Source organism: Colius striatus, chromosome 9 (genome assembly GCF_028858725.1).
Source record: "Colius striatus isolate bColStr4 chromosome 9, bColStr4.1.hap1, whole genome shotgun sequence".
In the NCBI taxonomy this organism is placed as follows: Eukaryota; Metazoa; Chordata; class Aves; order Coliiformes; family Coliidae; genus Colius; species Colius striatus.
In genome coordinates this window covers 11,390,179-11,405,494 of record NC_084767.1, presented here as the reverse complement: position 1 = coordinate 11,405,494, position 15,316 = coordinate 11,390,179, and the positions used below count along the sequence as shown (strand labels likewise).

The 15,316-nt window shown below is 44.1% G+C and overlaps 2 protein-coding genes across 2 annotated transcripts in view; one reads left to right on the top strand and one right to left on the bottom strand.

Annotated features, from left to right (window-relative positions):
• Positions 1-15,316, bottom strand: part of CTNNA1 (catenin alpha 1) — a 117,447-nt gene that overhangs the window by 52,340 nt on the left and 49,791 nt on the right. The window lies entirely within an intron of this gene.
• Positions 4,948-6,842, top strand: LRRTM2 (leucine rich repeat transmembrane neuronal 2). Its single transcript, XM_010199164.2, has 2 exons — positions 4,948-4,951; positions 5,296-6,842. The coding sequence occupies exons 1-2, from the start codon at positions 4,948-4,950 to the stop codon at positions 6,840-6,842; spliced, it is 1,551 nt and encodes a 516-aa protein (XP_010197466.1).

The window sequence follows — 15,316 nt, the reverse complement described above, 5'->3', positions numbered from 1 at the left end:
TCTGTGGATTGTCTTCCGAGCTGTTTGTACAACAGGCAGCATCGCGGCTAACGATGGTTATTTAATTAGTGAGCAATGAGTGCTTGGCACACCTTCCTCTGGCAGGCAGTGGCAAAGGAAGTTGTATATCAGCGTGCCACTGCTGAGCAGGGCTTTGTGGGGAGGTGGGAGATTTAGTGCTCAGATTCAGTTTGTCACATGCTTAATTTCTGCCTTGACGTCTAACCTAATTACATGTCTGCTAAGGATAACCATCCATACCCCCCTATTACTATGATACAAGGGCTGCAAACAAATTCCAGATTTAAGAGCACTGATCCGAGACCAGGGAGGGTAAGTGGCAAAGCATGAATTTCATATACAGGGATTTCAGCTGAGATCTGATGGCTGAGGAAGCAGAACTGCACACTGGTTTGCTGCAGGAAGGAGTCTCCCACAGCTCACCAAAGCACAGGGTTCAGCAAGAACTTGAATCAAAGCACAGATGCCCGCACTCCCCTTCCTGTGCAGCTTGCCTTGCCATGCCGCTCCCAGCCTGACATCCCTGCCAACTGCCAGACTGCAGCCACAGTGGCCCCACACTCCCTTCAGTGCCCACAGAGATGGGAAGGCTGGCTCCTGCATTCACCCTGGTACAATGAGGAATTCAAATGTGCAACCAGTGCCAAGGTGCAGAGAGTTGCCAGACAAGGAGGTGACAATGTTACACTGCAGCACATGCGTCCTTTGCTTCCGGGGAGACAATGACACCCAACCTGTGGTCCCATCCCTCCCACTGCCCTTGCCCAAATGACCTCTGAGCTAGCCTAAAGAGCTGGACACATCTTGTTGATGAAGCACAACCTTGGACAACACTTTGTCTCATGCATCCATTTCTCAGGGCTCACTGGTAACCCAGCTCCATGGTAGTGCATTTGAGTTGACAGTATGTGCACAGTAACACTACAGCCACACTGTGCTCATCTCCTTTGCCTCACAGCCCTGCTGACTCAGCACAAAGGCTATCTTTGAGCAAAAAAGCAGCAAACACCCCTATGATCCCTGAATCCAGCAAAAATTAAGGGAGTCACGTCTCTAGGCAGAAGGGTGAGCTGTCTGCTTGCACAGTGCCACACACGTGGCTGTGAGTACCCGTTGCGCCAGCCTCGCCTGCATCTCCAAGCTCCCAGCACAAGAAAGTCACGCAGCCCACATCTACATCAAGTAAAATTAGCTTATTTGTTGTTCTAATACACTAGGAAGGCTTCCACAAGATGTCAGCCTAACTAAATGACAACACTAGCCTCAGGGTGTGAGTCTACTTTTCTAAGGCCTGCAGTTTAGCAGGAAAACCAGTTCTGCTGCTGCTGGAGGAGTGGGGTAAGGGAGAAGCCCTGGAAAGGGTTATTTGGTCCTAGCAAGCTTATTCCTGAGGCAGACCTGCCACTTTCTCTCTCTGTGTTGCACGTGGCAACTGGGGCTGTTACCTCGAAGCGCCTGTTCTGGCAGAAGTCCCCAGACTCACACGTGGTTTTACTCCGCATACAAGCGAGTTCTTAGTCTCAGCAGAAACGCAAGTCAGTCCTGCAGGCAGCTGGGCTTTATTCCCAGCCTATTATATACCTCGACACCCTAGGCAGTGCCCAGGGGAGAATGGGAGCATCACCATGAAGGTCCAGACTTAAGAGAATTAGATGCACGCTTTCAGTAATGTCTGTTATTTCTCGACAAGTGCAGATAAAAACATGTTTCGCTAAGAAAAGCACCTATAAAGTTCTCGTTAACAGTTTCCCAAACAGGAAACTCGCTGGCAAGGTGCTAAATAGCCCTTGTTTGGTCAGGGGCCAAAGAATGGAGAGCTTTAGAAAGGAAGCGACTTACTGTGCTTGAACATTAACTCTTAACTCCGTGCCAAATTACACAATCTTAATGTGGGAGGAACCTACCAACAGATACTGATGCAAAAAACCCAAAATGTTTCCAGAACATATCCAATTCCAGCCTCCTAGTACACCCAAAGATTGTGAAGAGATTCCAAGAGACACCCAGTTTCAGCCTCTTTCCTAGTGGAAGGAGATAGTAGAGGAGAGGAGTAACATTGGACTAACACAGCCATTGTTGTTGTATCAATGACACCCTTTGGACCGTTGTTTCTAAACATTATGTTATCGTATTTTAATGTTATTAAAATTCAAATCGACACACTCAGTTCAGGATTTTGCACCAGATGAGTTGCTCTGGGAGACACAAGCACAGGTACTTTGGTACAGCAGTTCCAGCAGACAGCTGGCAGATGACAGCTAAGGCTGGATCTCAGCTTCTCCACTTTTCACACAGCGAACATTAAATGTGAAGAAACTCTTTACATGAGTTTATGGAATTCCTTGGCATGTATTTCTTTCACCCTTGAGGAATGTGAAAATGTTTACTATGGCAGAGCAATCTGAGAAATGTTTAGCTTTATCATTAAAGACAGTTACTTTCCTAATGAGTTGGAGGTGTGTTTGTTTGGATTTTAGGTGGGTTTGAGGTTTTCTTTTTATTTATTTGTTTTTAAAGACTTCAACCTTCACCTTCTCCATCCCTTTCCTTTCGGCTTTGCTATTCCCCTCAGTGTGCTCTGGACGGAACAGCCCACCACAGAAAGGAAACATCACATTCAGTGTTGTGAGATAGCCAAGGGAGGAGCAGGCAGAAAACAACAAGGCTTAAATAAGTTCCTCTAAGAAAGTTGTAAAAAGCTTAATAACAGAGTGTCCTGCTTTCAGTTGGGATAGAAGCATCAGTCAGCAGGTGCTGAGCAGCGCCACTGTGCATCACTTCATAGAATCATAGAATGGTAGGGTTGGAAGGGACCTTTAGAGATCATCTAGTCCAACCCCCCTGCAGAAGCAGGTCAACCTGGGGTGGTTTGTTTGGTTTTCTCCTTGAGTTGTATTTATCTTTTGGTCATACTACTTCTCACTATTACTATCACATATTTTACTTTTGTTACTGTATCTTATTTCATTTTAGTTATGAAACTGTTCTACCCCAACCCAACAAGTTTTCCTTGTCTCTCAATTCTCCTTCCCATCCCACGGAGGTGAGCGAGTGTGGTGCTCAGTTGCTGGTTGGGGTTAAAGCACTACACAAAGGTAAATGGCCATTTGATTTTCAAACCTTCTTTTGACACAATTCATCACCTTCCTCCATCAGCACATGAAGTTTATCATTCTCAGCTCATCCTATATCTTGAGGTCGTGATACCTCACTGCCACAGAGCGAACGTTTGCAAGTGTTTTCTACTACATGATTGCTTTATGTCTCAAGGTGAAAACAAAAGCAGCTAATCCAAGTTGCTTGGAGCGGGAAGCTAACACCCCTCTGACCTCACCCCCATCCAGCTCTGCTCTGAAAGCTTTCCTGTAAAAATCCTAAAAAAAATGGTCTGTTCATTTACCTTCATGAACCAGCTGTCCCAGAGGAGTTTGTTCTGGATAGAAGGGCAATGAACTTTTAAAGCAGCAGCCATGACAGCACATTTGCCTCCTCCACACTGTACGTGTGCGCTCCAGACAGCGTCCGGCTCAGCTGTAAGAGCATGGACAGCTTTGCAGGGTCACTGTTTCTGTAAATGCAAATGTCTGCAACCCTAAACACACAGCAGAGCTGCAATGGATAACCGTTACGGCCTTAACCCACGGGGAGATGCTGACGGAAGTCACGTCCCCGCTTTTCAGGGGACCACGTAACACCAGAATGCGATCGGTGACCACAAAGGAGCCCTCGAACCGCTCCGAGCCCCGACGGTAAATGCCAGCCTCACAATTTCTTCTCCTGCACTTCAGTCCTCAGGAAAAAGCAAGTACAAAAGGCACCATTTGGGGAGAAAAAAATAGATTTTCTAGTTTCATAACTGCATGCTGTCAAGTTGGATTCCAATTAAATTTTTCCTGTGCCCTACCGCAAGCTTTGCTTCTTCCAGAAATTTCTCATTGCTTGAAATGTTCACTCCTGTCCTTTGCTCCCGGGCTGTGTGCTGTACTTTCTGACACACCATCTTCATCTAAATGACTGCTCTCTCCCTTCACCACTTTTGCAGGGACCACAGTCGCACACAGTTGTTGCGCGGAGCTCTGAGCTGCCAAATCCCTCTCACCTCCGTGAAAAGCTGGCGCTAACCAGCATCCTCTATTCAAACTGGGCACATTTTGCATCTAAAAGTTCCTTTCATGCAGCGATATTTAACGGAGAACTGGCAGCAGCCAGCACTGAGGCACTTCCAACCGCAGCTCTGCGCTGCTTTTAACGCCAGCTGAATACAGCCAGCGCAGATGTAGGAGGGGGGCAGCGGGGTGGTGCGAGTCTGTCCTACTCCTTCTATCGCAGGGACGGAGGGCTCTCCTACCGCTGTTCGCCCACTCCCCCACCTCTATCAGTGGTCTTTAACACGATCACAGTATGCACCACAATGCTTTAAAACAGCAAAGCTTCTGGAAAACCCAAACAAAAGGAACGTCACCAGGTGACGTCAGCCTATATACAGCCCTGTGTGGTCGCAGCGCATAAGCAAATCCATTCTTGTACCGCTTCCCTGAAAAGCTTTTCAGTAAATGCACTCATGCTACTCCAGGAGCTTCTCTCAGCAATAAGCCACCCATCTGCCATCAACAAGTTAGGACTAAGGGAAGCCACAGCTGCGGAAGAAGAAAACGTGAGCTTCAATTAAACAGCTGAGCAGCCACAGAGGACGCAAACTTGCATTAAGCCTTGGTTTTAAAACTGCAAACCTGCCAGAAGAGAGCAAGCCGGTGATTTCCCAAGGAATATTCCCAGAGAGCACCGTGGATTCAGTTTTGCACTAGTATCAGAGGACAGTGAGCCCAGTAAATTATTCAAAGGCTACCTTACGTTAGAGCCTTTTACAGACTCACCGCGTTGAGTCTAAAACTACGACTGAATGCACCCTCCAATGTACTCAAAAGAATGGGTAAGTTCCTGCGTTTCTATCTACCTTTATAATGAACGACCGGCTTTGCTTTAAAGCAGCAGCTAGATGCTAATTTCTCTGCACTGAACCTTATGAAAAAACCCCACCAAATAGATAATGTTTTCCAATCGTGACACTGTAATCCTCCGTAATAGAGATAAAGACTCCTCCTAAGTGTAATATCTGAGTAACCTGTGCTTTGTAGTAAGTTGTTTCTCGCATTTAGAATTAGCTTGTCGGAAATGCATGGCAATGTTATCTGCAGTGAAATCTTCCACCGTGATGTTCAAAGTGTACTGATCAGGCTATCCTATCTTGTTGTTTTCCTAAATTATATTCTGCAGGCTTACATTTCAAGTGGCCATTAGGGGCTCGTATGCTGGCAGCACTATATGCAATGAGTATGGTTTTAAAAATGCTGCCTGCCTTGGGCATGGCTTGTCCACCAAAATGTCGCTGTGAGAAGCTGCTCTTTTACTGTGACTCTCAGGGGTTTCACTCAGTGCCAAACACCACTGAAAAGGGCTCGCTAGGTTTGTCACTGAGGCACAATTATATTTCTGAACTTGAAAGGGATCAATTTGCAAGCTTCAGTCAACTTACTTGGCTTCACTTAGATCATAATCAAATTGCAACAGTCAGAGAAGATTCTTTTCAAGGACTGTATAAACTTAAGGAATTAGTCTTAAGTTCCAACAAAATCTTTCATTTGCCAAACACAACTTTTAGCCAGCTGCTTAACCTGCAGAATTTGGACCTCTCTTTTAATCAGTTATCCTCTCTGCACCCCGAGCTCTTCTACGGCCTTCGCAAGCTACAGACCTTGCACTTGCGATCCAACTCCCTGCGGACCATCCCGGTCCGCCTGTTCTGGGACTGTCGTAGCCTGGAGTTCCTGGATTTGAGCACAAACCGCTTGCGAAGTTTGGCTCGCAACGGATTTGCGGGATTAATCAAGCTGAGGGAGCTTCACCTAGAGCACAACCAGCTGACAAAGATTAATTTTGCTCACTTCCTCCGGCTGAGCAGCCTGCGCACGCTCTTCTTGCAGTGGAACAAAATTAGCAACTTGACCTGTGGGATGGAGTGGAGCTGGGGCACCTTAGAAAAGCTCGATTTGACTGGAAACGAAATCAAAGCCATCGACCTAACCGTCTTTGAAACTATGCCTAACCTTAAAACCCTCCTAATGGATAACAACAAGCTCACCACTCTGGATTCCAAGATCCTAAGTTCGCTGACGTCCCTCACCACCGTGGGCCTCTCCGGCAATCTGTGGGAATGCAGCTCAAAGATCTGCTCCTTGGCCACATGGCTGAGTGGCTTCCAAGGTCGGTGGGAGCACTCCATCCTCTGCCACAGCCCCGACCACACCCAGGGAGAGGATATTCTGGATGCAGTGTATGGTTTTCAGCTTTGCTGGAATTTATCAACTGTTGTTACACCCGTGGCTACGACATACCCAGCTCCCACTACTGAGTACACGAAAAGAATAAGCTCTTCTCATTTCCATATGGGAGACAAAGAGATTCCAACCACGGCAGGCATGGTCGTTACCACCGAAGAACATTTCCCAGAGCCAAACAATGCCATCTTCACTCAGAGGGTAATTACAGGAACAATGGCTTTATTGTTTTCTTTCTTTTTTATCATTTTTATAGTGTTCATCTCCAGGAAGTGCTGCCCTCCCACACTAAGAAGAATTAGGCAGTGCTCAATGATTCAAAACCACAGGCAGCTCCGATCCCAAACGCGGCTGCATATGGCAAATATGTCAGACCAAGGACCCTATAACGAGTACGAACCCACCCACGAAGGACCCTTCATCATCATTAATGGCTACGGACAGTGCAAGTGCCAGCAGCTGCCCTACAAAGAATGTGAAGTATAATACCCACATGCCATCAAAGATTAAATCAGATAAGTAACCTATTTTAAAATTGTAGGGGACCTACATCAGATTCTAATTTTTACAAATGTTGACATACAGCCTAATTTTCCGAGCTACTTAATGGAAACATTGTTTATGGAGTGGTGCCGTATTTTTAAGTTGGTTCTGTTGGCTTTTTTTTTTAAAATGAATCCATAATATCCTGAGTGTTGAAGAAGCAATGATTACATTAAACTTGCACTCCTGATGTTTAAAAGTCTACAACGATGCTCACTTCAAACTATGTAAAATGTTTCATGTTATGTAATTATATGACTGTGTGTAAACGTTTATACCCGAGTCTCCACATTCTACTTTTTCCAATGACAAGGGTCTGAGGGGAAGGATGCTGGAGATGTGTACTGAGACCTGAGGGGGGGTGAACACATACGCTCCGCTTGTTCCACTGCAGCTGTAGGATCCCAAACGCTCCAGCTGGCTCCGATCACTCTAAAGGCAGCCCTAGAGGAAGATTTTCCTCCTCTGATAATTTAACTCCAGTAAAAAAAAAAGGGGAGGGGAAGCAAAGAGAAAGAGAAAGGGCAACAAAGGTCCAGGTGGGGATTTAAGAGCACTGGGGACTGGTGAATTTATTTGAAATAAGAGTTTTCCCACGGGCACAGCCACTGTTTGGCTTCCTTACACGGACCTTGCTGAAGCTTTCTAACAGATACAAGGAGCAGTTCACTGATTAGCAGGACGATTCTCCAGGCACTCACAAAGTGGGCTGCACAGCTCATTTAGGAAGGCGCAGGAGGAGGGGATCGATTCTAAATATTAAGTGCATTCAATTCCTATCGGCTCTCTGGTTTGACTTGAGGATGCTTTTCATGAATTCGGGCTAATTACTTAGGACTAGGAACAAATGGCATTTCATCATCTTTTCATGTGTAAATACCCTTAATGCAAGTTTTTCTTAATTAAAAGCAAGTATCAACCGTGAGGTTAAGGAGAAAAGGGAAGGAAGGAAGAAGCCTCTCTTTGTCCCCCCGCTGCCCCCCCAGCTGAGGCTTCCTCTCTCCTGGAAGCTATTTTCATGCACTAACTCCACCGGTTTCTCTGGAGACAGAATTAGCCCCTGTAATATAAGCTCTCACTTGTCCTCCTCTTCCAAAATTCAAGGTAATTACCAGTTAAAAATGAAAAGTATCTTCTGATAAGTTAGGAAAATTAGTTTATAGAATAGTTCACTGAAAAATGTTTTGTTTCTTACTTGACATGGGACGGAATCTAAACCAGTATGTTGTTTAAAAAAACCCATATATAAATATATACACACACATGCACCTCATTCCTATGGAGTAATTTGAGTTCTCTAGCCAGAAGTACCATATTGCTATTTATACTGTATTAGGAAAGTCTATGTAAATATTTGCAGATCTATGCAGCGATGGTGGTACTCGGATGCCACGGGGGTGGGGGGGTAGGGGGGGGGGGGTCTGCAAAGGATGATATTATTTTTAAGTCAACTGCTCAAATATTGTAAACATTCTAACCAAAGCTAAAAGGACCAGAGGGATGGAAGTTTTTTTTAATATATATATATATACACATGTATGTACAACTAAAAACAAATGTGTTGTGTCCAATGCTGCGGTGTTAAACAATTACCAGCACACAGCGATCAAGAAAGGAAATTCCTCACTGTGTTGACATACCTTGGACAAATCAGTACTTGCAGTATGCTCATTGTGTTGTACTAAACTACTCTGCAAACTTTTTACAGAGAGAAAAAAAAAAAAAGAGAAAATCACTGCATAAAAAGCTGTTTGCTATTTCACTCTGCTTTTATATCTGTGTTACCACTTAGTGAGGTATTTAGAGTGCAGTTATACAGCAGTTTGATGTTTTATTGTGAAATGAATTCGTCCAAGGCAATTATAGCAAGTGTGACTTCTGTTAAGATTTTACATAAAGGTTTTTCCAATTACTCATTTTGAAGATATTAATTTGCTTCGTTTTACTTATACATCCAGTGCTCCTATTATAAAACAAATATTTTGGTTACTTCCTGCAACTCTGTAGATTAATGGATGAGATCCAGTGAAGCTTAATGGGTTTTGCATAGAGATACCTCTGAACCCTCGTAACTGTTTATATCACAGTGAGCCAATTTACACCTATTCTAGGAAATCAATTACTGCTTTTAACTGAATGCAATAAACCCTGTGGGGGCAGGTGGACAAAGAGAACATATTTTGTTTGATTAAATCCCATGTGAGCTGGAAGGTAAAACCTAAGCTGATAAATACAAAAAAATGTATCCAAGGGCATTTAGCCACACGTAGAAAGACTTGCTTCATTCCTTATCTCAAGTGCTCAAAGCTCTTCCCTTACATTAAGTCTTCTGCTCTGGACAGGCAATCGTGCATCATCACCCCAGCAGTGCCATGCCCCTGCTCCTCTCTTACCTTGCATTAACTGACACCATGGTCTGCAATGGAGGGGCAAGGAGGGGGTGAAACTGGAAAGCAGACACTTTGGGGATAATTTTAAAGTACAGCTGCAGGGTAACAGCAGGGAGAGAGTTATAGCTCAACTCATTAATTATAGTGGCAGACAAATAATTCAGCTACACTATCATCAGACATCAGTACTGAACTCTGATACCCTCAGCTGCATTTGTGAGCAAGAGTTCCACCTTTCTCCTCCATACCCAGCAGAAATCGTTGCAGTTCAAAAGGTACCATGTCAGTCTTCCACATGGCTGCTTGACAGAAGCACTGAGGTTCCTCTTGAGGAGGTGCTTTCCCAGCACCCCAGCTCTGTGCAGAATCTCCCTCCATCTTTATTAGCTTGTAATTATGCCCAAGAAGACTAAAGACAGATGCTCCAGCAATGCTGGATTTAATCCTCTTCTCCATCCCAGCCACTCAAACCATTTTCCCCTCAAAGCAAACACACCCAGCCACCCAACTCGTCTCCCCCACCAGCATCCCCAGTTTCCACTGGTCCTGTAGTGCTGCTTTGACTTGCAGACAGCAAAGCAGGAGGCTGGCAGACACAGACTAGCACGGCACCATTCAATTTCACTTTGACGTTCTGTACTACACGTTAATACGCAGTCAATCTCCCAAATGCCGTGCTTTACGTCTGCCATTTCCAAACCCATTTGTTGCCAGGTTCCAGGCATAAGCAAAGCAATTCCACAAACATTACAGTTAGGGTAACAGGCATCATAAAACTCAGAATGTCAAACACTAGCAGTGAAGTCAACTTGAATTCCCTTCGGAGGGACAGCGAACGGCAGGCACAGCCATCACTCCACACAAGGACACAACCACAGGCTATTACATTTTGGTTTATTTGTTTTTTTAAAACAATAGTTCCTGTCTTCCATTCTCAGTTGCTTGAAACTCTTCCAGGCAAGGAGAGTAGTGTAATAATGGTGTTAGCACTCTCTGATTGGTTTTGTTTCTGGAACAAGAATCATTTCGTTTAAATTAATCGTATTTCAGTATGAGCACTGACTGATGACAAGAGGTTGCTAACTTGCTCTCCTCAAATGTCATCTCTGTTGCACAACCTCAGCTTCTACAGACACTAAATGGTGTTACAGGTGCTTCAGCACCACTAGGCTTGTACAGCCTTGTACAAGTGTTCGGGGCCTTTGAGAAATGAAAATTTCCTCTACTGCTCGAGATCCTTGTCTCATCCAAAGACCTCGTTCAGCTTCACAGACAGCTTCTCTTCTTCCCCACTCTCACCTCAGTGAAATGCACACCTAGCAGTGCAAGTTCAGTTTGAATCCTCAGGGGTCTGAATTAATGCTTTCAGTCCCCCTCTCGTTAGTCGCTCTGCATTAGATCACCCTTTAAATGCACAAGACTGAAAACTACTGGATAGAGTCAAATGGGTTAGCATTTAGTGTCCAGCTGAAGTGTTCCTTCGCACAGAGCTCCCCTTTCTTATCACACAGAATCAGAATTAATGCCACTGCACCAATGTTTGGTTTTGTTTGCTTTTCCCCCAAGCAGAAATGATGTGATTTCTCAGCGTTAAGCCTAGTCTGCCCACAAATCCAAGCCTCTGGAGCTTCTGTTCCATTGCCCCTCTTAGACAGTGGCCTACTGCCAACATGTAAAAATCAGAAATATCCAGTGGCTTTAAACTAGGAATCTGCACTATACACTTATTTTTAATGTGTCTAAGTTAATTTCTGTGCTACTTTAATGAAAATAAAGCTGATTTAATTTGGTGATCTGTGTAGCTATCAAAAGCCATCTGTTCAGACCTAACATCTACCCAGAAGCTGAATTGCTTTCTTTTTTTAATGAAGTTTTACAAAAAAATTAAAAGTTCAGAGAGGGATACAGTATTACTCCTTCCCCTCCAAAAAGGAACAGGCAAGGAAAGAACAAAACTCAAAGGCAGTTGCCCAGCAGCAGCTCCTCCCTCCCCACGCCTCTCTCCCTTGCGAAAAGTCCCACACGCTAGAACTGGTGCCAGGCTTTGCTTTTTCAGCCGTCACGCTGGCAGGATGCTCACACGTCCTTTCAGAGTCAGCTGCAAATTCTGCCTTTCACATCTTCTATCAAACCCCCTGAGAGGTATCTAGGGAAAGGTAACTGTAGCTTTGGTGGGTATGATCAAGCCCCTCACACAGTGCAAATCTTGTGCTAAGGGCCAAACACCCTGCAGCTCGTAAACCTGGGTTCAGTGAAGTGCTGCAAAGCTACACTTGCTGTCCTTCAACTATTCCTTGGTAAAAAATCCACACAAAACCCACCTCTTTCTTTTTTTTTCCTCTTAATTTTACTAATGAAAACAGCAGTAAGTGAACTATTCTACCAGCTTAGCAACCAGAGATTCAAAAGAGCCCTAGATGCACTGTATTGAAGTTGTGTTTCAAGAGCCAGCTTCTGGCAGGAGGGGGCATAAGCAATGGAGTAAAACAAAGTGCAGTGTACAGAAAAATTTTGTTATTAAAATTGTGTATACTGTAAAACTGAATTTGCCTCTTTCTTCCTCCTCCCTTTTCAGAGGTGTCAAAAGCTCATTCTTTCACAATATGTAAAAGACAAGTGAACATCCACCATCCAAAGCAGACAAGTTTAGGCCCATCCATTTGCCACAGCATTAATAAAATACAGCACCTTCTGGTTTACTACAATAAAGGAGTTGGTCTGCATGGGTTCTTCCCCAACAAGATGTGTCTCAACTTGGAAAAACTGTTTGTGGAGGTGGGTGTTGGTCCCTTCTCACATGCTACAAGAGACAGCCCAAGACGAAATGGTCTCAAGTTTCACCAGGGGAGCTTTAAATTGGGTATTAGGAAGAGTTTCTTCACTGAAAGGATTGTCAAGCCCTGGCACAAGCTGCCCAGGTGGAGTTACCATCCCTGGAGGTATTCAAAAGCCATGTAGCTATGATGCTGAGGGACATGGTTTAGTGGTGGCTGTAGCAGCGCTTGGGTAACGGTTGGGCTCTATTATCTTAAAGGTCTTTTTCAACTAAAATGATGCTGTGATTCTATGAAAGTTTAAAAAACAACCTAAAGCCAAGCTTTATGAAGCCCTGTAAGTACCTGCATCAGAACAGCACAGGCAGTAGCACAAAAGTAGGAGCCTCAGCAAAACCTGGCAGAGGCTGCCTGCAGGGCTGAGGCAGCTCTAACCCTGGGTGTTCCCCTTGGGTTGCTCGGTAGGGCATCATGACCACTGTCGGTCACGGTGCCAGCCAGGGGCATGGCATTTCCAACAGGACCACCTTGCCAAAAATGCAGCAAGGACAAGTAATCCGTATCATTTAGAGACGTCAAACTAGAAAGACAACTTTAGCTCTGAATCACAGCCATCTAGAAAGTGTAATACATACATTGCCTGTACAAGAAGTGTTCCTTTATATGGGCTACACAATGAATGCAATGTTCAAAATCACAGTGCTTCAGTAACACAAGAAACATTTCTGATTTCAAGAAGTGACAAGTTCACGGACATAACCCAAAAGCCTTGATACAAGAGCTGAACAAAAGAACAAGTTTCAGGATGTTCCAAGACGATTACATGCACTGAACTGCCAGCTAAAATGACTTTAGTAACTAAGCCTTAGCTGCATTTACTTTTTTGCAAAAGGTTTGGCTAGAAGGTGTTCTCAAGGGTTTTAAATGTCAGTTGGGTAACTGCCTCTCAAATCCTTCTAATACTTCAAAGCAGCACATGATAAATCTATTTTCTTAAACTCTCAAAGACTAATTTTAAGACAGAAGGTTCTCTCTCAAATGCCAAAGCGGTTGCTTCCACGAGCAAAGGTAAGATACAGGAGAAAAAATGATATTCTGAATAGTCTAAGCAAAACCTGAAAATCCAATTAGTAACAAGGAAATGTCAACATCGCTAGCCACTCACTTTTAAATGTAGGCTGTGTTAAGACAAGTGCAAAAAAACCTGAGCCTCAAGAATCTGATTGAAGAGGACAAAGCAGCAACTCCCTTTTCCAGGGAGCGTCCAGGCCAGGGGACACAAACCAGTGCCAGTGTTCATCCCAAAGAAAGCCCTAACCTTACTATTTACAAACGCTTCCAACACACACAAAGCTACAGTGGTGTTGTCTGCTACCAAGATATTTCAAGAAACTAATAAATCCTCCTTTTAAAACTCCAAAGCTTTAGTTGTAAGTGTTGTTGAAGCAACTTACTCCTGTTTCCTCCCTGCAGGCTCTACTGCTTGCATGTTGAATGCTCCAGCGAACTAGACACAGAGAAAAGGCTGCTTTCCTTTTCTACCAGTCCCTACCCCTAAAGGGCGTGCAGTGCATCCACTGGTTGATCCAGGTGCATTATGCTTTACAGCACTCTAAAAAAGCAGCCTTATTTCATGAAAAGTAGTGGAAAAGCTTCATCCATCAAGAAAGTTCTTAAATAATGAATGGGTCATAATTCTTCACAGTCAAAAGCAATTAATTGTCTGTATTCTAATCAGGAGAATAAGTCTGAAAAATCCTTTCTAATGGCTCTGAAGCTGAAGGTAGTGTTGCTGCTGAATTTTTAATACTGAAATACAGGAGCAATGAGGATTTGTGCTGTTTAAACATACAATCTTCTACCAAACAGAACAGCTTTACTGCATATTTAATAGGTAGAAAGGGGTTTGTGAGACCACATGAGATTAAACACAGTACTAGATACAGGAAACGCATTTCAAGTAGAAAGGTCCTTCCAAGATACTTCTCAACCACACACCTCCCAAAATTCTTGAAATATCCTTCATGAAGTGTACAAAACACTGCAGAAAAGCTTACCGCAAAAAGCAGTTCTCCTTACATGTTTGCAAAGAGCTAAAAACCTTGAAAGGCGTGTTACTGTGGAATCCAGCTCAACCCTACAGCAAGTATTCTTATTAGGATGCATTTGCTCTCTTCTCTTACGCTAACTCCTAAATAATCCATCACATATCCAGAATCTCTGCCTCAAACACCATGTGCTGTTAGCTGGGACTACCAATTTCTGCCCTCAAATAGATTGCTTCAACCCTGACACCACCTTAAGTTTTTAATCTTTCAGAGAAGAAAAAAAATCCCTGTAAAATTAATAGAGCTGTTAGCAAAGTTAATCATGACACAATCTGTTAGCAGCGGGAGCGTGGGGAAGGGGACAGGGACACTGACTACAAGTGAGCTTCCATCTCTAAAGGCACCACACCACGGTTAATGAGGGGAACCACTTTAGCACTCCCCTGCACTGCAGACTCTTTCTGAAGATTTGTCAACTATCTTTGCTTCGAGTAAGTCAGATTTTAGCTCCCCAAGCCAACTGACCTAATCCAGAAGGGAATCACACAGTGAACATCCTCAGCCTGCACCTATCAAAGGGAACAAACTACTAACAAACAAAGCCAGGAACACACTACTAAGTTGCTAAAACCACACAGCAGACCATTCTGCAAGCCCCTAGGCTTAGCCCTATACCTCTCATTTAAAAGAGCAAGAGATATTAAAGCATCATCTGTGTTTTCCTCAGGATAAGACAACATACTTCAATAAAGACGTGGAACTACTTATTGATCGAGTCTAGCCCTGAAGCATGCCATCCCCAAAGGAACAGCAACATCTGCTGTACCAAAGTCTACAGAGGTTTAGCATTAACTCCATGCTTGAAATTCTGGCTGAATTTCAAAGGTTAAGGAATTCCTCCTCAATCTAGTCTTGAAGATGGAAATGGCTGCGTCAGTGTTTCCAGGTAGGACAGACACCAAGATCAGCACCCAGGAGAGCAGCAGACCACTGCAGGGCAGATCCAGAGCATAGGCAGCCAAGTCTGTAACTCCTGCTGACAGCTGGAAGCTCTACAGATATCAAGTGTGAATCTTTACGGTTCAAGCCTTCAAGAATTTAACTGCCACTGAAGAGGCAGGCAGGCAAATCATCTCTACTTTATATTCTTCTCTATGGACAACCGGTTTAGCTCTGGGACATGTATTAGCACTATGGCAGCTGGG